The 27,503-nt window shown below is 48.1% G+C and overlaps 2 protein-coding genes across 3 annotated transcripts in view; one reads left to right on the top strand and one right to left on the bottom strand.

Moving 5' to 3' along the window:
- Positions 1-24,753, top strand: part of LOC144120560 (uncharacterized) — a 66,402-nt gene extending 41,649 nt beyond the window's left edge. The window contains exons 2-6 of the mRNA XM_077653097.1: positions 4,011-4,233; positions 15,956-16,109; positions 16,827-16,925; positions 18,037-18,265; positions 23,135-24,753. Of these exons, the coding sequence (XP_077509223.1) occupies positions 4,067-4,233; positions 15,956-16,109; positions 16,827-16,925; positions 18,037-18,265; positions 23,135-23,358 (873 nt within the window). The 5' untranslated portion in view covers positions 4,011-4,066 and the 3' untranslated portion in view covers positions 23,359-24,753. The remainder of the gene's footprint in view (positions 1-4,010; positions 4,234-15,955; positions 16,110-16,826; positions 16,926-18,036; positions 18,266-23,134) is intronic.
- A 2,259-nt stretch (positions 24,754-27,012) lies between these two features.
- Positions 27,013-27,503, bottom strand: part of LOC144120557 (uncharacterized) — a 30,818-nt gene continuing 30,327 nt past the window's right edge. For both annotated transcript variants that reach the window (XM_077653092.1, XM_077653091.1), the window contains exon 18: positions 27,013-27,495. In XM_077653092.1, the coding sequence (XP_077509218.1) occupies positions 27,077-27,495 (419 nt within the window). In that variant the 3' untranslated portion in view covers positions 27,013-27,076. The remainder of the gene's footprint in view (positions 27,496-27,503) is intronic.

The following is a 27,503-nucleotide window of genomic DNA, read 5'->3' as shown; positions in this document are numbered from 1 at the left end:
CATGCGCGCTGCAGACGCCCCTGCGGGGTTCGCCGAAGCAGCATCGTTTATGGCTTATGGGGGTTTAACGTCCCAAAGCGACTCACGCTATAAAGGACGCCGTAGTGAAAGGCTCCGGATAATTTCGATCACATGGGGTTGTTTGACGTGCACAGACATCGCACAGTACACGGGCCTCTAGAATTTCGCCTCCATATAAATTCACCTGCCGCGGCCGGGATCGAACCCACGTCTTTCGGGCACGCTGCCGAGCGCCATAACCACTCAGCCACCACGGCAGCGAAGCCCCCGATTAATTCAAAGGGTTAAAGAGGACGGGAATAAAGAAACGGGGAAAATCAGAAAATGGCAAGCGACGCTTACTTAGCTCACGGCCGGTTAAAGGCAGGCTGGTTGAATTATTGAATTAGCGTTGGCTCATTCAGAACGCCCTTGCATCCGAATTGAAAGCTTCGGCTATATATATATATATATATATATATATATATATATATATATGACGATATAACGAACCAACCGAAAGCAAAACAACAAAGTAGCAGATTAATTATTCATGAGAGCTCATTAATGTGATTGTACGCTGGTGCCAGGACTGCAAATACCATCTAAAGGGATGAGCAATGTGCTGTCTACTGAGCATCCTTCTGTTAGCTGCCAGAACTCATTATCACGAAGCCTTTTAACAGAATTTCTGAATCAAAGCGGCAATGTATGTCGCGCAGTAGAATTCGGTTTTCAACATTTCTTTTCTTCGCTGGAAAATTCATTTCACGGGCTAAATGAGGTTTATATCCCTTCCCTTACGGCGCGGTTCAGGTGTCCGCCGATATGTGAGACAGATACTGCGCCATTTCCTTTCCCCCAATGCTAATTATCATTATTATTATTATTATTATTATTATTATTATTATTATTATTATTATTATTATTATTATTATTAAACTGGCAGCTCCTAGCATGTTCGGGAAGTTCAAATTTCCATTCCTGAGGTGAATATTTCATTTCTTCTCCTCACACGGGAGGAGGCAAGAAATGCTAACCTGGGAGTCAAACCCAGACATCTGTCGAGTATTCAAGTATCGTAGAAGTAGTGTAATGTTGTGGAAGTAATTAAGACTGCAGACACTTCCTAGTGATTGTTTCTGTGCTCGCAGAAGAAGCTCCAGTGCAGACAATACGATACAGTGGAAAAATAAATAACCCTTTATCCTGCGCGACGCTGCCCTTCATGGAATACCGCTCACTAAGGGGCTTTTCAGGTGCGAAGCAAATGCATCCTAGGTTCCTGCACACAACTTCCGTATTTACTATTAACTACCGAAAATCATGCGACTTTTGAATGCTTCGGAACAAGTATAGCATCGCTGCAAATGTCAAGACACAGCGCGAGCGAAGAAAATTAAGAAAAGGTTGGTTGATTGATTGATATCGACTGACTGACTGATTGATTGATTCCAGTTACTAGCGTAGATCATTATGTGAAGTTAAAATAGTCTCATACGTCGTGCCATCAGATTATGCGCAATTTTTCAATTTCTGTTCGGCCCTATATCTTGCAGCGCTCGCAACCTCTCATTATGCCGCCGTCTTACCTCGTTCTTCAAAGTCACACGCTGCCAGCTCTAAAACCTCCACGCGTGTCGACGGATATGGTGCCGACAACCGCCGCCGACCCATTAGCGACGTCATGAAGCAGATCGCATCTCCTCCTCAAAGGGTCATGCCCCGGCCCCGCTACGCCCCGGGCCATAGGCCACCGACACCGGGAGAAGTCCTCAATACTCCATAATCGCTTCCGGCCGCCGTCACCGCGGAGCGCTCGCGTCAAGCGCCGCTTCTGCTCGGCGCGCTGGCGGAGATCCAGGGTTGTCACCTCCCTTTGACCGGCGCTCCTTTGCAGAGCCGACGAAATTGCTCCCCCCGTCTAGCCGTCCTCCTCTCTCTGCATATCGTCATTCTCCTCGCATCGGCCAAAGGTCCGCCGCCTCAGCTATTCATGAACGAACACGCAACGCAGAAAGACAGTACGAAAACGGGAAAAAAAGAAGGGGGTATCAGGACAGGGAAGGAAAGGAATATACGCTTTCTTCAGCTTCTGACGCGTGTCGTCAGGGAGGCAGCAAGACGAGCCTGCAGCGCCGCCACCCTTTTATGCCGTCGCTTCTTTTATACATGCCGATGCGGAACAGCCTCCCCTCTCCCTCATCCCCCACGTAGTCGCGGGTCACAATGGCTTCCTCGGTGAAACCGGTGCACGGGGAAAGGGCACGAGAACCTCGCGGCGTAGACGTGCCGAGATTCCTGGGAACCGGAAAGCGAACGCGCAACTTTTGCGCACAAAAGGTCTACAGCGCCGCAGCTTCAGGCGGCGTAGCTCGCGTGCGTTAAGCTGGCGTGCGCGAAGTGCCGTGAACGTATAATAAGGGGGAACTTTCTTCCTGTTCGCTCGTTCCGTTTCTCCGTGTTTTTGTTTCCTTCGAAGGCAGCCGGTGCATAACGTGGTGATGTGCGCCAAAAGGGAGAACAAAAATGAGAAAAAGGCGGCTAACAACGTGGAAGAGAAAGCTGTGAAAGCGAAGTGCAGGCCTTTAAGACTGTATACTGTTTCTGTCTTCCCTCTTGCCTTCTTCCCAGTCGGTTCTCTCTTGCTTTTCTTCTCTGTAAGAACGCTTCGGGGAGGCGCGTGAACAGTTGAAATGCAGTTCACTCTGTTTCTGGAACAAAGCACAAGAGAACGATGCAGTGCGTCGATTCGGCACTTCCGTGCTATTTATTTTGCGTATTTTCTGTGAATAACAGAACAACTCACATACATCTTGTACTAAGTTCAGTCCGTGACTCTCAGCTGGCTTCTATGCATGACGAGGTGCTTGTCTTTTCCTCTTTATTTCGTTCTTTCTGTTTCTCTCTCCCAACGCATTTGAGGTACTTCTCATGTGAATGCATCAATAAACTAAATTATTTCGAACTAATAAACAAGCTGATCAGGCAACGTTTCGCTGCAAGCTGTGACTGCAGATGCGATATACGCTGTCGGTCTGCGTTGCGTCTGCTGTGTCTGCGAAATCATCGTGCGGATACGGGTAGTCACTTGATGACCCCGTCCGTTGTTCCCTCGAACGGCCACCCTTTCTTCCGCCGCTGTCCGCAGGCGTCCTTTTCCGGGAAATCATTCTCGCCCACCGAAGCGTGGGGAGATCCCGCACGCTCTTTCTCAGCGCGGCACCGTTCTTTCAGATCTTAGGTTGGCCAGATGGCGCGTCGCCAGCTGTAGTTATAACAGCGCACATGCAACGGCGTTAATCTAACGGTAACACCGTTTTACCGTGCCCCTGGCTTACGTACTTTGTTAATCTTCTCCTCTGACTGAGTTTAACTCGCAGTCAACTATCTGCGGCGCGCATATCAAGGACCTTTTTCGGCTGAAACCGGATTTCGAAAATTTAATTAGGCGTACTCTTATCGGTTTAAAACTAAAGGTCCAACCCCTAACTATACTACATCGTTTCTTCGAGCGACATTACGCAATAAGCGGTTCCATTACGCGGGTCCCGTCGAAACGTCATCATTTCTTGACCTTCACCATGCGAGTCTCTGTCAAGCCGTTGACTGTATGCTTCGTTCCACAGTTAAAGGTGGAAGATAATGGTCATGCTCTGCAACTGGAAGTTAGAGCTCACTCGTGCAGATCAGTGGCGCAACTATGAGAGCATCTCGCACGTAAGAAGGGCTCCAGACTAGCTCGCGCCATCACTCCTACCATCGGGACAGGCCGGTGTACAATGTCGAAAGTATACCGACCAACCAAGCACCGCTCGGACACTTCCGAGAACTCCGCTTACGATTCGCTGGCGCCATTTTTGAGAGCCTGCCTCGATGTCGACAAGTTGGGGCAGCGAGCAACGGTTGTGGTCTGCTGAGGGAAGAACAAAGCGGCCGAGTTAACGAGCTACACACGCTGGCGTGGAGGTGCTATAACGCGTGCTGCACCGTGTGCTTCCCCCTCGCAGGTGACTGCAGCGGTGAGCATCTTCGCACAGACTTGACGTGAGAGAGAGAGAGTACGATGCGCGTCTACGTCCTCCTCCTGCTGGTGGCCGTGGTGCTGGTGGCGCTGCTGCAGTCGAGTAGTGCCAAGCGGGCGCAACACGGCGGCGAAGGGGGCACCGAAGGCGGCAAGAAGCACCACCACAAGGAGCGCCGCCACGACGCCAAGCACCACGAGGGCAAAGGGTGAGCCCGCGTAGTATATGGACGCGCCTATGCACGCCACCGGCACTGCGATCGAGGATGCATGTACTTACCATAAACCTGCTTGGCAGCCTGCGCTGCCCAGCACATTACTCTGAAGTATTTCGTTATGAGAGATGACCGCGACCCTAGCGGCCGGATGATGAACTACTGGAATGGCGGCGTCTCTGGATGCAACTAAAACATGGCCTCCATACGGATCAATCTAAGAAAAGAATGGGCTGTCTACGGTTTGGGAAAGGGAGGGGTTCAGACCTACTGTCATAATAGATCCGATAAGAAAGAACAGACCAAACATAAGGCCACAAAGGATACCACGCTTCTCAAGCCTCAGCCCGTATGTAACTATGAGAGCCACAATATCAATCTAAAATTAAAGAAATGACTGCAGAAACTGAACATGCCCTATGAGCCTGAACCTGCACTGATTCCTTTTGTGCACTTCTCCGCTTTGTGCGCTTTGTTGACTGTCGGAAGCACCGTTGGATGCCGGAAGAATGAATAGATATTGTCAGGCGTGTATCAAGCATGATTACCTCCTACAGATAGGGCGTTTAACTACAGCAGGTTGCAGCTGAACGCGGAACAGAATCAATGCATTCAGCTTTCTAGTGAGCAACCAACATGACGCATGTTTTCACGTACAAGATCCTGCTAAATGTATATCCATTAACCGGTTACACTCGGTGCTCGCTCAGTCATAGACTGGAACGGCTTTCCAGAAACGTCACCGCAACCACCTGCCCATCCACATTTTACAACTGTTTAAGTGCCGCATTTAACAGATATTTTTGTACACAAGTTAGTATACCTACACCCACCCTTTATGTAATACCCCCAAGCTAGGGGTCTTTAAGGTAATGAAATGATGTGATGACGAACACCAGGAATACAGCATGCAAGTGTTTCCATTTGAACCCGGCCCGACTGTACAACTGAAAGCAGCATTAAAGGGAACACGCGGACGAGTATCGTTGCGCGTCATTTGTGTCTCTGAAGCTGTTCTGGCAGGCTCAACGGAAAACGCTTTGCAGGGGCTTTACCTGACGCGTCTCTGTCGTCTGTTTCAGAGAGCGGAAGTGCAGTGCACGCCGGAACACTTACGTTCGCCGCGCACTGCCATTTCTTTTCTCCAATAAAGACATTATTAATGCAGTAGCATTATGAGTCTCGTCGGGACATAAAAAAAATGTTGCCGGTCATAAAATTCGCCTATTGGCTGGAGAGAGGAGTGACGTCACCAGAGCGGATAATTCCCCATTGGCTGGAGGGAATTGACGTCACTTCTGTTAAAGGCACCAACAGCGTCTAATGCCATCGCATTGCCAACGCATCAGGTAATTAGGTGTCCTTGGGAATTTTTTATTCTTAGATCGTTCTTAAAATTGGGCGCACGCCCGCAGATGTATACGTGGAATTCTTCCAATACTCAGAGCAGCAAGTATTTATAGTGCTCGGCTTCACACTGCTCGCAGCCTGCATAAAGTACCCCAGTAATGGAGGGTCGCTTAGAAGAACTTTTTGTTGGGCTAGATGGTGCATTTTGTAACGAAAGAACTGTAGCGCAACCAAGACGAACACAGGACTAGCGCTAGTCCTGTGTGCCTCTTTCTTGTGTTCGTCTTGTTTGCGCTACAGTTCTTTCGTTACAATGGAGGGTCGCCCAGTGTAGTACCGTCGCACACAACGCGGCTCAGTCGCATCGAACTCAGAGCTGACGGCTGTCCCGACGAGCGTTCGTCCGAGCCCACAAAGCGGCTCAAACCTATGCGTTTTGTTTTGCCCCGCGACGCGTAGGTTCAGCCGTCAGCAATTAAAAGAAAAATAAAACCCCGAAACGTGCCCTGTACTTCAAACTCTTCTCCTACAACGGAGAGCGGAAATTGGGGCGGTTAAACTTCACGCAGACACGCTAGATTTCAAAAAAAAAAAAAAATGAAATCCTTCGCTGGCTGTCGACGGCGCTCCGCAATCATGGACGACTTTCCTTCTACGTCTGAAAGCGATGAAAGGAGCGCTATTATGCCCCGTAGCTTCACCGTGGAGCGTTATGCGCTCAAGATTCAATTCAGTCCACGCAAAAAGCGCGGGAAGGACGCAGATTACCGAGTTTCTATTTGGCCCACTCTTCAGCTTAACGAAATCATACTTTTGTTACGTGCAGCATGCGCCGGCCGTTGCCCCTCTCGAAGCGCATCAAAGAGATTTCGATCTATCCGGTACTCAGTTTCTAGTTCTGCTCTATCTTTATTTTTCTTTCCCTCCTGCGCAGTCACGAGCCATTTCGTAAGGTGCACGCTGCAGTGAAAGCAAAGGTCGAAACGGGACAAAGAAACCGAAGGAGAGGGATGGCACAAGGAGCTAAGGAAAAATCAAGAAGCACAGAATGCGGAGTGCACTCTCCTTGCTGTGCCTGCACTCCTTTCTCCTGCTTCTTTTTTTGCCCCGAATTTTTGTTTTGCAAAAAGAAGCGTAACAGCAACAGCGTACGAAAAACAGCAGTTAACAGTAAGAGCGCAAACCGCGGCAGGTGCTCCTTCACCGCGGCTGCTTCTGCTGCTGCCGTCGCGCTAGTGTCCGTCCCCGCCCGCGCCTCTATTCGACAAAACGAAGAAGCGACCACAGCTCTTCCGCGCGGCTTCTTCCTCTCCACGCAGCAACAGCAGCAGCAGTAGCAGCACTACTCTAGCAGCAGGCGAGAAGCAATTCAGCCCCAACGAAGGAGGCTTGTGCGCGCGCCGCAGGCCGCGCGAGATGAACGTTGCAGTTGAGAAAGGAGCACGCCGAACGCGGCTCTGGGCGCCGCTAGTTCAATGCCCAGCAGCGCACGCGGGGTTAGAGAACTCTGTACACAAGACCGCAGCGCGCGCCCGGCGGGCTCTCCTCCGGCATATACTATAGCCGGGGCCTGCAAGAAAATGCAGCAGTTGGGACATCGCGCCAGGTAGGGACCCAACCCCAGCGAGAAGGGTACCAGCCTTGCCTCAAGCACCCGTCTCCCCCTCATGCTGCCCCCCCCCCCTTTTTCGAATCAGTTCCTTTTTTTCCGAGATTCTTGCTTTCCTCTTTCTATCTTCGCTTCTATCCCAGGAAATGGCCCGGCCCGGGCAACGTGTACTCGCCTCGCAGCGGAGATCGGAATCTAAAAAAAAAAAAAGGAAGCAAGGCGAACCCAGTTTTTCTTCTATCGAACATTTATCGCGGTCCGCGGAGCACGTCGAGTGCTACTTTTCTGCAACGGCAAGAAAGGAGAAGCGAGAGCAACGGAAGATGATGACGAGAGTGAGTGGGGTGCGGTGTTTACCTGCCGTGCGCTGAAGACGTGCGAAGAAGCCTACCCTACAGGGGAGGGCGGTGGCGCCAGCTGCAACGCAAGCGCCGGAATCGCCTACGACGCGACGCCAGCGATAGAAGTTGCCTCCTTCTTATTTATTCGTGAGCTGCAGCGAGGCTGAACTTTCATCCCATCGCGTCCTCCCTTTTTCCTGTTTGAGCCTGTCCGGGTTCTGGGGACGCTTTATTTTTTGAGGGGACGCTCTTACTTCCAGATGCCAAGCCCCTACAGCAATTCAGTTGCCTGCTTCTAGATTCTCCGCCTGCAACGCTTTTTTTTTTCCTTTTACTTGTCGTCTGCAACGTTCCTCGCGTGTGCTTTCAGGGAAAACTCCGCAGAACGCCGCAGTGCTGAACTTTGCCAACGTGCTCTATGCATGTATATATGGCTCTGTAGTGTGGCTATATGTCGAGTATATTCCCCTTATGTTCGTGCGTATTTTAAGCAAAAGCCCGTCTTCTTTGCGAAGCGCTTCACAACCTAGCTGAAATGCCTGGGTCTTTATTATTACAGTTAATGTGTCTCCACTGCTGCGAACGCCGGAAGCAGTAGGGGTTTTCTGAAGTGAATGTATACGCGAACCGCGTCAAGAAATGTCCGCTTATTCTTTAGCCAGACTCGGAAGCCTCGAATTCACGAGGAAAGCTCTATAGGCTATTAGAGCTGCCTGTCTCTGTTCCGCTGTCTCGTGAAGCTTGGCGAAGAAATGGGCAAAGAACAAAAAAAAAAAAGGAGTCACAGGTACTTTATTGGAGCAGAGGATTCTGTTCTCAGAAAAGGGGCCGAGAAGGCAAAAGGCAACGTTGACAAGCTGACAGTAAAGACAATAGGCTGCAGGAAACCGAACGCCTCACCCACCCAAAACAACAATAAAAGAAAAATGCGACGAAGACAGACATGTAGGCACGCCGGCAGCCTCCCCGGATATCACATTTCACCGGACCCGTGTTCCCCTGGGACGACAGCGTGTCGCCGGCAGCGAGATTAAGTTGGCCGGGCAGGCTTGGCATTCCGCTCGGACCGGCCAGCTAACACAGGGCACGTTCCGGCTAGGCCGGCGCGGAAAGGAGTTTGACGAATCCGAAGAACGACAAGTTTATCCTGGTCGAAGCAACCCCCGCGTGCTGGAGGACCGGACGTGTCATTTCGGCGCTGTGTCGTCTTATATAATGACGCTGTCTGCGTCGTGATCGCATGGCTGGCTAGGCGCGTGTTTTCCTGCAAATGCCGCTGGGAGGCGTACCTATGTAGGTAGCGTGAAAGGCTTACCAGCATGCAGGTTGTTCAGCGAAGAATCGAAGTCTCTACGCCTGATGGATGCCCTTTTCGTGGGATCCATTCGGTTACACTAAGGGATTATCTTCCTTTCGTATTAGATATCCCGCCCAAGTCTCTCTCCTACTTTTTTCATTTGTGCTAAGATATTCAGGCGAGTTCGTTCTCTAATTCAGGTAGTAAAATATGCTTCATATCGCGTAGGAAACGTCCGATCGAAGTGTCCTTGTCGGCCACCTCAGACATTCACACAAAGGAAAGGAAAGGAAGGAACAGAAAGGAAAGCGCTCCCCGTTCGGTAGGCAAATGGAAGAGCGACAGATATCGCTCTCGTCCCAGCTGTGCCAGTGTCATATCACGACAATGGCACAACAAAATTGAACAACGAAAAGCGACGTCACACTCCATCTCCGTCTGCAAACTCCCCAAAGTCAGGATTTCCGCAAACGGGTTTCTTCCTTCTTTTTATTTTCTGCTTGATCTCGTCTCGGTTAGAAAAAGGTCTTGCGGCTTTTGTAGTTAATGGAACACCATGTTCGGCCCGTTTTCACTTATACGGAGATGCACTCACAACCGGTGCACGTCAGGACAAGAAGTGCAGACCGCTGTCGCGCCAGTGGGACACGGAACGTTGATTCCGGGACGGGTAAACATGCATACGGACGTCCGCACGACAGGTTCTGTTCGTGTACCACCGGACACGACAATCGGCGGAGCACGCCAACTGTAAACACTACGCTTCCCAACAAAAGAACGCCGACTAGACGTCTATAGGACGTTTACGCTGGACATTGGACGTGTTTAGCATATCGGAGACATATTAGCGTATACGTATACCGGTTTAAGTCTACGTTCTCCGGTATGCTAAAAGAGTCTAACGTCTGTTATGCATATGTCTCGTGGAGATCTATATTGATCCCAAGTCTGATGACTCTGCGTTTCAGCAACTAAAGAGTTTCGACATCCACACCATAGATTGCTATGTACTGTAGACGTTACAAAGTTACAGGGCATCTGTGGATTTACTGGTATTGAGGTTTAAAATAAACAAGTCATGTGGTGCGTGCAGACGAGACGCAAGCTTTGCCAAGGGACAGGAAGGATAAAAAAAAAGACACGAGCCGTGCTTGCCACTAATTTATTTAATGAGACGTGACAGAAGCGTTTTATATGTTTCACGTGTGTCTGCCGGGCTTCGGCTGCGTTCTCGCGAGAAGAAATGCGATATCTGCAAAGATCCTGACGTTCAAGCGTTTCGCAGCCTTTCTGGCTGATGCTAGGAGTTCATTTTATTGTTAGTAGCAGCAGCTCTTTCTCTTACATAAATAAATGAGTTGCCAGAGTGGCGTGTGTTCCATCATTTAATAGAGAAGTGAAGTGCATAGGGCTTGCACGCTATATTTGAACGAACCAAGCTTTACATCCACCGTTTTGTTTTGCGTTCATTTTTTAAATAAAACCATTACGCGCGCATACGCAACTCAACTTGATAGCCATGAAGACCACCCACGTCTTTATAAGCGCTGTATGCATAGATATATGCATGTACCATGTCTACATGGCTAGGTATTGCGTACTGTCGTGAGCAGTATGAGGGAACAAAGCCTTGAGCATTCATCTATCGAAATTACTCCGTAATTATGCGAGACATGCACAGCTTGTTATGTTTTCTAAGCGATTTTCCTCTTGGCGTTTAATATCAAAGGCCATTCCCAAATTCAGCGGAGAACTAACCAAAAAATTTGCAATTTCTTTCAAAACGTTTTTTCTCTCGCATATTCCTCACGACTGTTCGTTCCATACATGCCTACTTTGTAAAGACGATAGACAATTCACACTTAGCTTTTTTTTTTTTTCATGCGCCTTCTCCATCCCCCACCGTGACCCTCCTTTTTCTTCTCTTCCCGTTCCCCAGTGCAGAGTAGCAGGCCAGATATTCATTTTTCCGGCCAACTTCTCTGCAGAAGAACGGCAGTCAATAAATCCCCTCTCTCTCCCTCTCTGTCATAGTAAGCTTGGGGGGAGAGGTAGGTGAAAAGGAAGCAGTATTCAGCGAAGAAGAATTAATGCGTGATATTCTATTGGGCAGTCGATGAAATGTTTTGCAGCACTTGCGCCCAGCGTTCCGCGCATGCATCTGCATTTTTAGCGCAATAGCGTTAGAGGCCCCGCTGGCTAGAAAATCCGGCGTCGGCGTTGTGAGCGAAAAATCACGAGCATAACTCTGGCAGGCGGTGCCCAGAGGGCAAGGTGGGCCATCTAGGTCACGTGACCTTGCGCCGTCATCACAGCCTGCCCACTGGATAGTGAGAAAACTGCCCACCGCGGCAGTTAAATTAGTGATTGGTCGCTAGGAAAGAGCGACCTGGTCCGCACAAGGCCCACTGCTGGGAGCACCTGCCATCGCACGGCAGTGGCTTATTGGTTAGGCAGACATGTACAGCACAAGAAAGCTTGAATTTGGTGAGTTCTGAACAGAGCGGTATCCTGCGCTCGAGTAGGGATGCTTAGGCCGATTACCACTTTTACTGCAAAGAGTGCTGGTAACACCTCTTAGCGCCCTAACTTGCACCTTATTCAGAGTAAAAATTTTGTAGCGAAAGCTACATTGGCCACCAACTCGCAGTTTCGCCGTGCTCGCACCGCACCACGTGACCAACCACGTGACAACTAGCCAGACTAACCTGGACTTTCAATCAAGATTAACCAAGGCTAACCAAGCTATGCCTTAGCTTTCGCTACGTATATCCTGGCATAGCCGAGCTAAGCCACTGCCAATTTTTTTTTTCCTACCGTATCCCGCTCGCCTGTGCCAGCGTTGATTACTATGCAACAACCAATGCTTTGCGTTATCCGTTCACCCGAGCATTCGATTCCCTGCTGAAAGGCTCACCAATGAAAAGCTCCATTACGCGTGCGCGCTTGCCAAGCTATATAGCAAGCGCACGCAGGCGCCGCCGGAGTGGAGCCTCGAGCCTTCCGTACAAAAAGAAAAGGCTTTTCTGACTGCCGCTTACGATCATGCCTTAAGGCGAGGCTCAACGCGTGCCCCTCGAAGTGCGCTCTTCTTTCTTTCCATACGGTATTCATGCACAGCGACGGAAACGAGTGCTTCGCGGATGAACTCCCTTTTAAAGTTCGGCGAAGCCAGGGCACGCGACGTTACTTCAAATTTGTGGGCCATGTACACCGGCACGAGTCTAAGCAGAGTAAAGAGGTTGTAAAGTACAAAACACGTTGGGAGGGTCGGTCGCGCGTATCAAACAACAAAGAAAAAAAAGATAAAGACGAGGGCGTCTCAACTTTAAGCAGTGTCAAAGGAAGCTATGCTCCTTCCTCTTCAACCCCTCTCGCATGCTCTGATTTCTCGGGCATCGAGAGGTCATAAAACGAGAAACGGAGATTCATAAACGCTTCGCGCCCAGAGCCCTCTTCTTCGCCGTCGCGCAGCAAAGCTATGCGGAGCAGCCGCCCCTCGCATGGGAAGGGTCCGGCCACGGCTTCATCCCATATGCATGCTCTACGGCAGAGAAAATAAAGTTTTTTTTTTTCTCGTGCATTCCCCATCGTGTTCCCACCGGCTCTGCACGCGACGGCGCCAGACACGCACTAGTCGAGACACGCGATCAGTTTCAGCCTGCTTTTAGCTCCGTTCACTGTCGCCCACTTCGTTAATATTTGTTCTTTCCTTGTTGCTGCTGTCGTTTCAGTCCCCGTCTTCCTTCGCTTACATACGCGTGAAAGTGAAGCAATTTTATGCAGCACGAACGCTCCGCCAACGACCCATGCACGGTCGTCAACGTCGCAGCCCATATAGTCCTCGTTCTTTTAACGTCGCCTAGCCATGTTTTTTGCGCATATTTCTTAATGATTCGCGCCACACTACGCATACCGCTCCGCGACTCTGCTTGTCCGGTGTATTGCATCCTCAACCAAGCAGTTCAGGCATCCTCTACGTATATATTTGGCTCTAAGCTCTTAAACGCGGTTCTGATGTTTTCATATATTCATGCCACCCCACCCGTCTTAGTATTTTTTTTTTTTATTACTATCTGTGCTGGAGACCATAGAACACGGGCCTGCCTTCTCGGCTTGACGAGGGGCCCAGAAAAAGCTAAAGACTTAGCAGGGAACATTAAAGACACCCGTGACTCCCGAGGCAGCGTATTTAATACTAGACCGTGAAAAATAAATAGTGGAGCGTTTCAGTTCGCTTGCCTCGCTTACCATCGAGTGCAACGCCGACGGAGCCATTGGCATTCCGAGTACAGCGCTGGCGATTTCTGTCTGCCCACATCGCTTCTTCTTCGCGCGAGCTTTCCGCCTCGTGTCTTCCTTTTACTTTCTTTGTGGTCTGCACTGAGTCCCAAAATACTTTGTTCCTTTTAATTGCTCGTTTCTTTTTCGCCCTCCTGTCCCGATTTATTTTGTCACTCGATCCTTCCGTGCTTCCATACTTTTCCTGCCTTCTTTGGCACTTTCATTTTTTCCCCTCTTCGTTAGTACCCTCTCCCCCGGATCGCGAGCCTGCCATTTATTCCCTGGTAGAATAAGATTTGCCGAGGATAGGGAGGGGGTCGTGGCTTCCCGTTGTCCAATCTCATCCCCTGGCTGGTTCGTCGCGTCCCTTCCCCGCCCTCTTTTCCCCGCGAGGACAGAGCCACGTGCAATGCGGCCTAGCTATAGCCGCTTCCTGTGCGGCCGACGTTTATCGCGGCGACCGACCGTAAACGAAGGAAGCCCCTGCGGTCGTATACGGTGAAGCGTATACGACCGCGCTGCTGCCCTCACACTTCCGTCCAACTTCCTGGCGCCGCGACGTCGAGAGTCCCGTGCCGACAACGTTGCCTCCCCCCCCACCGCTCCGACAACACCCCTTTTCCCTTCTCTTCCTGCATCCCGTCTCGCGTGGCCCTTCCCTCTTTCAACCTTCCGCGTGTCCGAGATTGCCCGTGGTGCGCGAAAACAAGAACGTACGTACGCCAAGGAAGGCCATGAACGCCTCAGGGCTTCCCTTACGGCCAAGTCCAGTCACGCCAAGAAGCCTCGCGCGACCGGAGCTAGCTGCCACTACTGCTGCTGCCCTCGTGCGAGCTGAAACATTGACGCGCCGACATAACGACACCTAATAGACGTCGTCCGCACGCAACGCGCTGCTGTGCGCGCTCCGGGCCTCAACAGGCGGTCGTCGCCGCCAATCCAATTACGACGGGGACAGCCCCCGGCGGCCAATTAGAAGCCGACACTGGCGACCGTAATGGCTGCGCTACTCGGTCTTCTCGTTCTGTTTTTCTCTATCACCAAAGCATTGGCGAGGCCCCTCACTTATGCTTCCCGTTTTTACCTTCGTTTATTTACTCTCAGGCTGAGTAGGCACTAGAGAGCGGAACGAGTTGCGAAAAAAAAAAGTAAATGCAGTTTCTTTTTGTCATGCGACCGTAAACCTAAACTCTTTGCCCCCATTAGTTGTACGGCTTTTTTTTTTTGCACTTGTTCAACTACCCCAACTGCATCTTTGATGTTTTAGTTTAACAGTTCCTGGACATCCGTTCCCTCCCACTGTTTCCTTTGAGACTTGTTGCTGTGCATACATTTGCACATTTTCTTTTTACTCAAGAGTGCATAGAAGGATTAAAAGGCTTAATTGCTCAACGCTGTCTGCCACGTATTATATTTACCATATTCTTTTTTGACGTCTCTTCCGTTTACTGCGGCACGATGCAGTGTGTGAAAGCTCTGGAAGTATAAACAATGGAGGTCTGACTTGTTGCCTTCTGCGCTTATGCACCTATTGGTGAGGGAAGTCCACCTCGGTCGTCAAGTACAAAACCTATTCAAATTCTACAGTGCATTATGCCTAGCAGCTATTAAAAACGGCCGAAAAATAGTCAATATGACCACTTTAGCTTAAGCAGCGTGGTAAAGCGTGCACGTGTGCTAAAAAAAAACAGACGCATTAATGCAGTTACATAATTCAGCAAATGCTGTCGTATCTGTGTCTTCGTTTGGACAGTATCGACCTTTTCACGGCTTTTGGGGCTTGTGGTTTTTGGTCTGCAGCAAGAACCTAGGGGAGCTTCGTACAAGCAGGTTTTGGCAAGTGGCTGCCAAGGCACAGGCTCGAATATGGCAACGATCTTTCAATCTCTGTTTGCAAAAAGGTGAACACGCTTCACTATATATTACTACGTCTGTCTCGTGAGTCTTACTACGCATAGCACAGCACAGCATAGCATTCTGAAATTCTACTATATCAAATGATTTTATCAGCACTTCCGACATGCCCTTTCACACGCATATACAGAGTAAAAAAGTGATATCTTTAATACAGCAGACTGCTGGACAAGTTGGGGACATGTTTCCCAAGTAAAAACTACGCACAGAAATGTAGCTCGTGTCGTCATCACATGTTGTCTGCCACAATTTTTATTGTGAAAAAAAAAAAAAACATGATCGTTTGATTGAAGTTCAGTGATTCACTAGAGCCCAAACACATACTGGGGCAAATTTATTTCTTGGACTGCATAATTATTTATTCGCCTAAAAACTCAGTGTGATTTTCCCTTCACTTGTGTTTAAACTCACTCGCTAACCAAAACTCCCTAACCCCAGCAGACTTGACGAGCGTGTCGCAAGAGTGGCAGACAAGAGTTAATACCACGTGTCCGTCAGAGACTTTGTCTATGTGCATTAAAATACACCATGAAATCATCCATTTCCAGGCAAGACGTGCCACACAAATTACAGTAGCAAAAGAAACACACAGAGACACACACACACACTCAGCAACAAAAATAGCCACACCTCAGAACAGACACTGTTTTATATGCGCCTCCTTGTAGGGTGCCTCGATACAGCTCCCAAAGGAAGCAGTATTGAACCACCCTACCTTCTTGTCCTCTTTAGAGCCACCATCCAGCATAAGTGCACGAAAAAAAGATAAAGGAACGAGGACATTAGTTCTCCCTCTTCAAATTCATCCCAAAGTGTGATGCCAAAAGTGTGATGCCAAGCAATGCTTCCTTGCACTGCCGATTAGGCCAAGAAGCACTTAAACTTAAAAATTCTTAAAAGTGATTGCTGTGTTTTATACAGACGCAAGGGCAAGCATGGCAAAAAGCAGCACGAGAGCGGCAGGACGTCCGAACGAGGCGAGCAAGGACACCACCAGGAACAGCAGCAGGAAGAGCAGACGACACATAAGGGACAGGAGGCAGAGGCCAAACCCTCCAAGAACAAGCAGCACAAGGTAATTTCCGGATGATCACGATAGCACGTCGCTTTTTCATGAGGACTGCATGAGTTCGTCTTAAAGCCCATTTTTTCAAGAAAGGATGAACAGGGGTGGAAAATTTGCCTCCTTGATCATAACGATAGTATCAACTGCTCGAAGCACGCACGTCTGGTGGCCGCAAAAACAATTAAAAACAACGGCAAACGGGCAGCTTGTACAAATAGTAGCCTGTAATCCATGCAACCAGATGACGCCTGTGCATGCATCTCTAACAGCACCTCATTTTCATGTGATGCTATCTGGCAATGTTCGCGCCCTCCCATCACTGCAATTTGTCTTCTCGACGCCCACATTCCCTAATACTTCTGCGGGCATCTGTATGTCAGCTCAGTATCAGTTCAGCCAAGCTGTCTCTGCTCTCCCGTCAGACGGGGATTTCACAATCGAAGCGAATGTGACTATTTCTTGTGCACTATTTTTCCATTGTTTGTCGAAGCACCTCATCTCTGGAATGTTGCAAACTGCTTTAGAGAGCTCATGCTATGGCTTCCACTGAGGTAAAAAGTCAGGCGCAATAACAGTCCAGCGAGCGATCCGGTGACGCTTTATTGGAAAGGTCTAAGGTCTTCAATTTCTAACTTATCCTCAACTATTGCTTACCGGAATGCCCAGTCGCTGAATAGTATGTGTAATGAAATTTTGTTTTCTTTCTTCCCGGCCCCCACCACACAGAGCAAGCAAGGCAACAAGGATGCCATGGCTGATAGTAAGGGCTACAAACAGCAGAAGCAAAAGGACAAGCTAAACAAGGACCAAGCAGCGACGCAGGAGGTACACTTTCTGATTGATAGCGCCCCATACTCTCTCATACGCACTTGCCTATGAGACGGGAGGGGGAAGGAAGTGGAAGGGCGGCCTGTCTATCTCCCACCAACGTTCCTACGTGTCTGCCTGTATATTTGGTCCAGCAGCACTGCTGGTATTGAATGCAGTTGAGGATTGTGTGTCCATTCGGCACGGGGGAAATACAATTCCAAGGTCCTCTTATACAATAAGAACACACATTGGAACACACAGTAGCAGGCCAGAGACTGCTCCACCCTTCTGCACGTTAAAGATTCTCTCTCCCTCTCTTCCATTCACATGCAAGACATGTATCCAGCTAGGTGATAAGACGTGTATTGATGACGAAAGGATTCCGCAAAGCCCCTCCAACACCAGACGAAGTAAAGTTATTGTATTTGAACCAGTGATGTTCCATTCGGAGAATTTACCTTCTTCCACGAAATTTTAGGAGTAAAATTCGGCAAAAAAGGAGTATTCACCGGTTTTCAGGGAACACAAATTTTGTCGATTTTTCCGAACTGCTACATTTTCAAAGTGGCTGCAGGAAAGGGCAAGAAATGAGAATTTTGTGGTCTTGTTAAGGGAATTTTCGGTTACGGCATAAAAAATCGCTGCTTTGAAGAAGGCTTATTTTTGGATGGAATTTGGAGTTGCATCCAGTTTTTAGTTTTCAGAAATTCATTCAAGGTCTGCGCTGCTTTCGCCACAAAGAGAAGCAGTGTAGCATGTCCAACAAGGAAAACCACACGAATAAAAAAATACGGACTCGAGGACTTCTGGTTTGGTTTGGTTTCAAGGGTTTAAAGCGACTCAGGCTATGAGGGACGCCGTAGTGGAAGGCTTCGGATAATTTTGACCATTTGGGGTTCTTTAACGTGCACTGACATCGCACAGTACACGGGCCCCTAGCATTCTGCCTCCATCGAAATGCAACCACTGCGGCCGGGATCGAACCCGCGTCTTTCGGGTCAACAGACAAGCACCATAACCACTCAGCCACCGCGGCGGCTCGGACTTTTAAGCTTTGGTGAAACAAATACAGCTTTCTGGGCGTTTTCCTCACGGTCCCTTGCGGTCTGTCTCTCGCACGCTCCAGAAGCAGTCAAAGTACGCCAAGAAGGCTGACAAGGTGAACCAAAGCAAAGAGCCCAAGGTGCCAAAGGAGGCGCAGCACGAGAAGGAACCGGCGCAGCAGCAGCCGCAGCAGCAACCAGAGCCTGCACAGTACCACAAGCAGGACGAGCAGCCTCAGCAACAGGCGGCCAAGGACCTGTGTCCGGAGAGCAGGCCCCAGCAGGCGGCCTCTGCGACTAAGTGCCAAACAGGTATGCGTGTGCACCGTGTTAGTGCGGGGTCGCACCCTTCTCCTTAAGCATACACTCGTTATAACGAACAAGTGTGCAGAGAAAATACGGATATATCGAAAAAAGTGAAATTCCCCTTTAAATGCTACATGTAACGTAGCTTCCTAGGCATTCAAAGAAGCAATGCTTATAGCGATGCTGTGAACTTCATGCGAAATTCTGCAGGCAGGCTTTATGACAAATCTCACTCGACCTAACCAAGACGATTGACCACATGTTTTGAGCGATCACAAAGTGAGAGCTGTATCCTTCCGATATATGTTTACTATTTTCCGCCAACTCTCCGCTCGTAGCCTTCAAAACGCTCTTGCATTGATCAACTGACATGAGGAAGCACGTTACGGAATTTCGCCTAAGATATTTCAACAGGCCCCTTCGACTTTTCGTAATGGTGAGGTAACTGTATGTTAGAAAGCAAGTCCGTCACTAGTAATAAGAGAAAGCAAATGTATCGACAATCAGTTCCCGATTTATCCTAGAAGGATAACAAAAATATCGCGAAGGAAGCTTTGCTCACTAGCCCGATTACGCCCACTGTAGACCAATGCCTCTACCATATCTCACCAATTTACCCTGTCCTGTGCCAGCTGCGGCTACTCTATCCCCGCATACTTCCTAATCTCATCCACCCAACTTTCCGCCTCCCCCTGCTACGCTTGCCTTCTCCTGGAATACAGTTCATTACCTTTAATGACCATTGGTTCTCTTGCCTTAGCAATACATGCCCTGCCCAAGCTCATTTCTTCCTCTTGATTTTGCCTAGGTATCATTAACCCGCGATTTTTCCCTGAGCCACTCTGCCCTCCTCCTGCCTCTAAACGTTACACCTATCATTTTCAGCTCGCTGCGTTGTCCTTAACAGGGGGAGGAAAGCGCAAGCCACTTCTGTCCTGGCAAATTGGAGAAACCTCCGCTGAAGCCGTAACTCTGTACACCATCCGTTGTGAACATAACTGAAGGTGGAACTGGCGCTAGCATCTGTAGTAAAGAACCAGATCTAACCACAAGAATGTTCTGAAAGGAGAAAAGTTCTCTCGCCCTCTATCCCTTTTGAACTTCTGACCCGCGCAGCTGTTGCAACCATCACGCATCCTTTTGCGTGTTTCGCGAACTCCGTCGGTCGCGTTATCTGAAGCGCTGTCGCCTGCTTTGCGGCACCGGTCACAGACACTTTGGCGTCGTGTCCCTTCATGTGTTAGTGATGTCGGTGCTGTGACAACTATGGTGGCGTTTGATTTTGCCCCTCATGACCTTAGAAACTGCGAAGAGTGCAGCGAGGCCCACAAGATTACGATGAGAACTGCTACCTGTGCTCGCTTTCTCAGGAGCCACCACTCATTTTGGCACTGTAGCTCATGAACAATGATTTATTCACTGCTGTTTATGAAGCAGTCATCGGGTTTGGTCCGCAAAGGGTCGGCACATCGTGAGAACCGATTATGCAACTATATGTAAACTGAATTTTATTGGTGTCGCATATATCAGCGTGGGCAGTGAAGGCCGTTGCGTGATAGTGGTTTGCTCTTACGCGTTTAAATACATGAAATTGAAATGGGTTGTTGGGGTGCAGTATCCGTCTCACATCTCGGCGGACACCTGAACCGCACTCTAAGGGAAGGGATAAAGGAGGGACTGAGAGAAGAAAAGAAGAAAGGGTGCTGTAGTGGAGGGCTCCAGTATAATTTCGACCACCTGGGGATCTTTACCGTGCACTAACATCGCACAGCACAAGGTAGCTTTGCGTTTAGCCTCCATCAAAGGGCTGCCACCGCGGTCGGGTTTGAACCCGGGTACTCCGGATCAGTAGCCGAGCGCCCTAACCACTGAGCCATCGCGGTGGGTGTTTACATAAATACTAAACAATTTGTTTGCAATTATCTACGATTGTTAGGTACAGCATTCCTTACAATAGAGATAATGTGTGTTAACGCACCAGAGGTGTTAAGCTTATCTCAAACAGTGCAGCTGACATTTTCAGTACATCATTTCGTGCATAATTCACGCAATACATGTGCGATCAATCCTGCATAATGCTCATGCAATACAGAAGGATCAATGAGTGAGTGCATGCAATTTGATGCATGCATGATGTACATACCTTAAAATCATAGAATATTGCAAAGGAATTCTTTAGTATTTATGTAAACAATCTTTTTTTTTCAATTATCTACGATGTACTCGTGCATGCATTAATTTGCGTGCACTCACTATGCACAGACACTGACCCTTCTTTATTGCATGAACATTATGCAGGATTGATCGCACATGTATTGCATGAATGATGCACGAAATGATGTACTGAAAATGTTAGCTCCGCCATTTGAGATAAGCTTAACACCTTTGCTGCGTCGACACACATCTGTATAGTAAGAAATCCTGTAACGTAGACAGTGTATTTTCAGAAATATCTCTTTTAGACTGAAAGTAACGAGAAGGATATATGTGTCAATAAAACCATAAAAAATATGTTCCCTGTTCTCCATACATTGGCCCAGCACTGCACTACTATTGTTGACCAGCAGTGTAACCAATTTTAACATGCCACAACAGCAAAGACAGGGTGTTTCGCAACGCCGGGCATTGAGTGCGCGCCATCGGGCGAAAATCGCCGACTTGCTACCGTAAAACGTCCGATGCATTCCGGCGGCACGTGGCCGCAAACAGCAGGCGGACAACAATACATCCGCCCACCTCCCCTAGCGGGCCTGATTTTGGACCAGTCCGCGAGTGGAGCATATGGCCGGCATGTTTTGGTCATCCGTCGTCATGGAGATAACTCGTACACCATTCGCTATGAACATAACTGAAGGAAGAATTGGCGCTACCATCCGTAATTCGTGGCCACTAAGAGGAATAGAAAGTTTCAGCCGCCTGTCCTTATCGCGTCACCCAATCTCGACCAAATACCCTGGGTACGAGGTACTGCAACTTACTTGCAAAGTGGGAACTCCAGCAGAACAACTACCGCTCGGCTACATTCCTACATACCCGCCGTTGAGCACATCAAACGCTGGTGTTACGTTGCATTGGTTTCCATATTTGCACCAGCCTGGCCGCATGCGTGCCTAACGATATGGGGGGGGGGGGGGGGGGGGGCAGCATAGCTGGCCAACTTTAAGTTAGCCGCCCTCAGCGAGAAATTTTTAATGGGGAAAGCATAAAAAAATCACAGGACGGTTATGATTTCGTAGCGTGAGTGATCCAGGGTTCATTGGCTTGTGGTTGCAAAAATAATGGAAACATATTAGAGCTGGTACATTGAAGTCGATGCTGTGGCCGAGCGGTTAGTTCATTTGCCTCGCATTCGGGAGGTGCTGAGCACGTGAACTTTTACCCATGGGAGTCAGTCGGTGTGCTTGCGGACACCGACGCCAACGGCATAGAACAGGCCCTGGGGGTCAGAGTGCCAACACTGCATGCGGGCAGTGCTGGACTCGTAGGTGGAAAATGCATTTCATGATGATGACAATAGATTTTTATGGTGCAAGGGCATCTGTGGACAAAGAGCGCCAAACACAAGATGTTTTTCGTATACTAAAGGTAGGAATAAAGACCCATTTGCCGAGCATTTCATCCTAATGAAGCTGAGTACTATGCCAGAGGAAAGCCTGTACCAATTGTATCACCAAGGGATTTTAAGATGCATTTTAACGCGATAACATTACAGTGCGCTTTCAATGGCAACCCAGGGGGTTTTAAAATCAAATTCCCATTCATTTCTGACGATGTGATGTCACAACCGCATGTCCTAGCACGGGTAATTCAAACATCCAACAATGATCACAAAGTACAACAGTGATGACGTCTGTACACAATTCCTCACTGCCATACAGGTTCGCACGCACTGAAAAGAAGAATGGTTGAGCTGGGACTCGAGCCCCTTCCCTTTGGGTTGAAAGCCGGGCGCGCTACCCCTTGACCACGAAGGAGCTCCTTGGTTTCAGGGAGCTTGGGTTGAGAACAATAAAAGGAGGTCTTGAAAGAGCACCTTGCTCCACAGAATACGCTATGTAGCGAGCAACATCTGGTTAGATGAACAATTAGCATCACCAATTAACAATGTATATAGAGTATGCATAAGAACATAAATCCACTTGAAGTCCCTCCGCCGCCGGTCTAGAAAGAAATATGGCTGCCACGGTCCAATGTTGCCATAACAGCACGCAATACAACTTGCGAGGACTTCCTGTAGAGCAGGGAGCCTCCAAAGCCCCTGGCCTTTTCTCTAGGACCGGCATACATGCGTAAAATGTTGCTTTGAGTTACAAAAATAGCTGTTTCTCGTTTATCCCAAGTGCCCGCTCACATTATCTCCAAAGTTAATTGTGCCAACTACGCAGAAGTTTAATTTGTCACTTATATATAATAATGTTGCGAAGGGCGAAGACGGATACACAGGGAACACCGATGTGATAACAGAGCTGAGAACGTCAGTCAGGGGCAGCCATGAAGCTTCCAATTCCGGTAGCGGGGAGAGGAGGATTGCGGTACTGTGAAAATTTGTCCAGTGACTCCACTGCACGCTGCTGGCCGGGGCAGATCATGACAGTTCTCACTGGGGTTACCAGTGTGTTCTCAAATTTTTACCGGTGGGTGCCCGGCGGTGAGCTGTATGGACGGAACAGTTTTGAGGTACGAGATAAGAACAGCTAACTCTGTAAAAACCATTTTTCGACAAAGAAAGTAAGAGATGCATTGGACAAATAGGACAGCCCTCAAACCAACCCTTCAAGACTGATCCATAAATCCGCCCCTGCCCAGCGGTGGCACTTTCCTTGTATAGATGTAACAGCAGTTCATCGATGTGCACACGCCCTGGCCCTTTTGCAGACACCCAGCATGCCCCGGTGACACAGGCTGCTGCCCCCGCTGCCGCATCTGGGGTTGGCCCGAGCCCAGTGTGCCCGCAGTCGAAGACATCACTCGGCCACGGCTGCGTCCAGTCTTGCGCCTGCCCTGACACGGCCGTCTGCTTCGCCGCAACGGGCAACACCAGGGGTGTTTGCAAGCTTCCAGAGCCAGACGACCTGACTCGCGGTTCTTATCTTCCGTAAACCACGGGGGATGCAGCTACAGTCTTCCATGGCGACATCCCGCCCTGCCCTTTGCTCTGCTCCCCTGACCATAAATGTGTCCCTTCTCCACACTCTTCCATGCACTGTCTTATCCACCGAGCGTGACCATCTTCTTTTCATGTGTGACCTATACCTGGCAGTGTGGGGGCTTACTCTTTGTTTCTAGATGTTATGCACCAAATGCTTGCCCACCAAATGCTTGCCCAAATGTGTCGTACAAGCATGCTACATTGTTTGCAAGCAGACTAAGTTTGCAACCTTCCACCCTGTTAAATATACAATGGACGCTTGTAGATTCAAGCTCACCCAATTAGTACAGTCTGTTTATTCCTACCGATGGTTTGGTTATGTCAGCATTGAGGGTATTAAAAGGCTCTTGTTATTTTGAACTTTGCATAACTTGAACAAGTTTTTGGTTTCTTTTCAGTTCGAATCATCGAGAGTCGAATGTATCGGTCAAGGGTTTCCTAATGTGATTTAAATATCATATGTGGTGAGAAAGATACCACTTCCCAAAAGCAGTTGTCTTACACAGTGACTGATGTGTGGTTAAAGCATGAAACAGAAACTTGTTTGCATGGTTTTGTACTAGTGGTTACCATGAGAAAAATACTGCTAGTTACCTCTTATTAAAGCAGTAAAATGAGCGAGAAAGGAAGACACTTTAGCCTTACACCTAACCCAACAACGGCTTGCTTGCTATCGTCCTGCCTCTTTAAACCTTTTCCAAGTGTGCACTAGGAAATGTCACTTTTGAACTTATCAGTACTAATCGCAATGGTTGCTAATGTGAAAAAAAGCAGAGTGCCCCAAGCCAGCTGACAGTGTTACACCACAGTGCATGGGCAGTTTATGCCCACAAGCCTACATTTTTACTGCAACTTCAAAAAACATGCCACTTTTCAGTGCCCTAAACAAATCAAGAAAACAAATGTTATCTCTGCTTTGCTTGCATGACAAAACTGATGCCTGCCCCACTTGAAAAGAGCAGACAATTATCTCGTTTTAGTTACTTTGGCACATCTGCATTTTATCATCTTATTCTTCGGCTACTCCCTATACTGAGCGTGGTGTGTTAGGCGTAGCTTCCGAGCAATTCAAACTTCCAGCTAATGCCACATGACCCAAGTTAGAGATTTCATACTGAGATTCTGATTTGTGAATTTACTCAACCCTGAGAGAGTCTGACTTACTGCACATTGGCCCTGTTTACTTTTTGTGACTTAGCTTTCACTAACTGTATGAATATGAGGGGGAAGTTTAAGGGCATGTTCTTGTACCATAGGTTTGCACTGCACGTTTGTGTGTTTTTTGTCTTCAACACCATGTGTAAATATTCTTTGTATGAATAAAAGGAGATGTTGTTGTAACATATATTATATCCTTAATACATGGTTATCAGAAATCGCATAACATACAGATCTGACAAAGGAAGATTGCTGATGGCAAATGGTGGTACTGCACAACCACTACAAGAAGACTAAGCGTGGGATGTCCATGGCTACTGTAAACATAAAACAGTGACATGAACGTCTGTCCTTTAGTGTATGCAAAATGAGTAGGGATGTGCAAATATTTGGAAATTTCGAATACCGAATCAAGCATTCCTCTATTTGATTATTTGAACAAATTACATAGTGTATGTTCAAAATTATTTGAACCGAATCGAATATGTCCTCAAGTTTTAGAATACTCTTCGAATAATTGGGGCAATGTTGTAATAAGGCTTGCTGCATTTTTCTTCCATGACTACTCCAAAAACAGAAACCATACACATCGTGTACCGTGCTGCTGCGATTGGTATGCGCGCAGTGGAGAGTTCAGCGCCACGGTGTGGCCAGTTCGCGTGGCGGTGTTCATAATCCTCATACATGGCCTCAGAGCTTGGACGATGCGGCAGGGTCCAGGCAGATTCAGGAAACCTGAACTTTATGCCTGATCATGAAAGTCATGCCTCATGTGTAGCTCTCCCCCGTCTTATGCATTGCGATGTGGTGCTAGTTTATTACTTTCCATCATCAACAGCAAAAGGTACTTTTCCTATGCGTGCAACATAACAATGATGAAGTGAATACATTGACTTGTTGTTGTGACCATTCAAATGGAGATCAGTGTTGCATCTTTTAACAAATGGAGCTATAACAGCGAAATAGCGCTTCGCTGTTTCTCAGAATTTCTCACTGTATATTCGCACAGATAGTGAATATTTGTAAAAATAGTTGAGTTGTAATCAATTAGGTTCCCTTACTAATCAATTTGTTATCAATTCAGTATTCGATTTGGTAGCAAAGCTACACTACTTGTCCTCGATTCAATTTGGAAACAGTACTATTCACGCACCCCTAAAAATGAGCTAATGTACTCAAACAGGGCAAGCGTAAAAATATACAAATAAGTGTGTTTGTTCCCACCAAACAACTGCATTGATCGGACTGTTGCAACAAAAATGTAATAGCACAACTGTACTCACCAGAAGAAATTATTGCAATGCTAAAGGAATTCTCTTCGATGATATTAGACTACAGTGCAATCCTCTTACAACGATATTGAGAAACCAGAAAATCTGGTCATTATAATCGGTTATCGTTATATCTGGACCGGCAAAAAAAGCAAAAAGAACACACCCATGCATTCCTCCATGCATGTAGGCAGTACCCCATGCATGTACCCACCACCACCTGTGCTCCTGTTATGGGCGCACAGCGTCTTGGCACTCTGCCAAGTTCGCAGAGGGAGCCACCCTCACCCCCTACGGAGCTCCCATCAAAGGATAAAAACACCACAATGTTATCCTTGCACAGCATCATGGCGCGCTGCCAGGGACTACCCCGTGGACAGGGCAAAATGGGGGAATGGGCAAGAAAAGAAAACGCTAAAAAAAAAAAATTCTCTACCATATCAGGTGGAAACTACATTTACGTGAGGCAGCATTGTGGGGCAGCGGCCGAGCAAGCTCCTCCCTCCAGTAATTGTGACCACGATAGCGCTTGGTTCCCCAAGGCTGTAGGTGACGCTCCCTCACGAACTTCGCCACGCCGGTCCGGTCCGTTCGGGGCATAGTTACCTCATTCGCTTCAAAGTATTTATATTTTTATCAAACTTTCAGGAAAATGTTGGCGGTAAACACCATCCGGACGGCCAGAATCTTATCGTTTTATTTGTAATTTCGCCGATAACTGTATCGTTATATATGTTATAAGCGATATATCGTTGTATTGGGCATCATTATAAGTGGATTACATTGTATACGGTCTAAGGAACTAAATGATTAGACTAACATCTGCAGAGCAGCGTGAAAAATTACGTGATAAACACACTGCAATATAGCAAGATCTAAAAATCAAGATGTCTAAAAACCATAAAACTGGACAAGTTTGCTCCCGCAACTTGGCCCAATTTCCCTGCCTGGACAACACAGACTAATTACATGCACTTTAAATGCTGCACCATGAAAGCAACAACATCTGACGATCACACATCCTTAATTATATGTAGAATATACTGTTTTAGTTGGTCTAAGCTGCAGCTGACAAACATTTCTTATGTCTGGGGTTGGGATTCCACTGAACTGTCTCTTCCAACTCAACTTTCTTGAGTTTCAAAAATCCCGAATAAATGCTATTAACACGTAGCTTAAAAACAGCAAATTGTGCAAGTATTTATTTTAATACCCTCTTTCACTCCACAAGCTCCCACTTCAATCTGCAGAAGGAAACTTTTTCCTTTTAGGCTTCCGAACTTTCTGCCCAGGACCAGCTTTCTTTTGAAACAAGCTCTTTTTTGGCGATGCCTTCGCAGGCTTTGCCCGATCACTTGTGATGGCGCTCTTTACGGGCTTGCCGCTACTGCCTGGTGTGCTTTGTGGCTTCTTTTCAGCATTGCTCTCACCAGCCTGCTGCTGCAACTTCTTTTTCCTCTTGAGCTTCATCTTCTTGTTCTTCCTTCTGTTCTTTCCTGGAGTTGCAGGCGAGGAAGAAGGCTGCTTAGTAGTAGCTGAGGAAGTGGCACATTTTTCAGAGCGAGCCTTCTTTTTGGGAGGTTCCAACTCTGGTGCGTCGCTTGCCTCACTCTTGGCGGCTTGTTTGTCCTTGTCTTGCTCCTTCTCTTCAGTGATGGCTGGAAAC

Source organism: Amblyomma americanum, chromosome 2 (genome assembly GCF_052857255.1).
Source record: "Amblyomma americanum isolate KBUSLIRL-KWMA chromosome 2, ASM5285725v1, whole genome shotgun sequence".
Lineage (NCBI taxonomy): Eukaryota > Metazoa > Arthropoda > Arachnida > Ixodida > Ixodidae > Amblyomma > Amblyomma americanum.
This window is presented reverse-complemented; position numbering and strand designations above follow the sequence as displayed.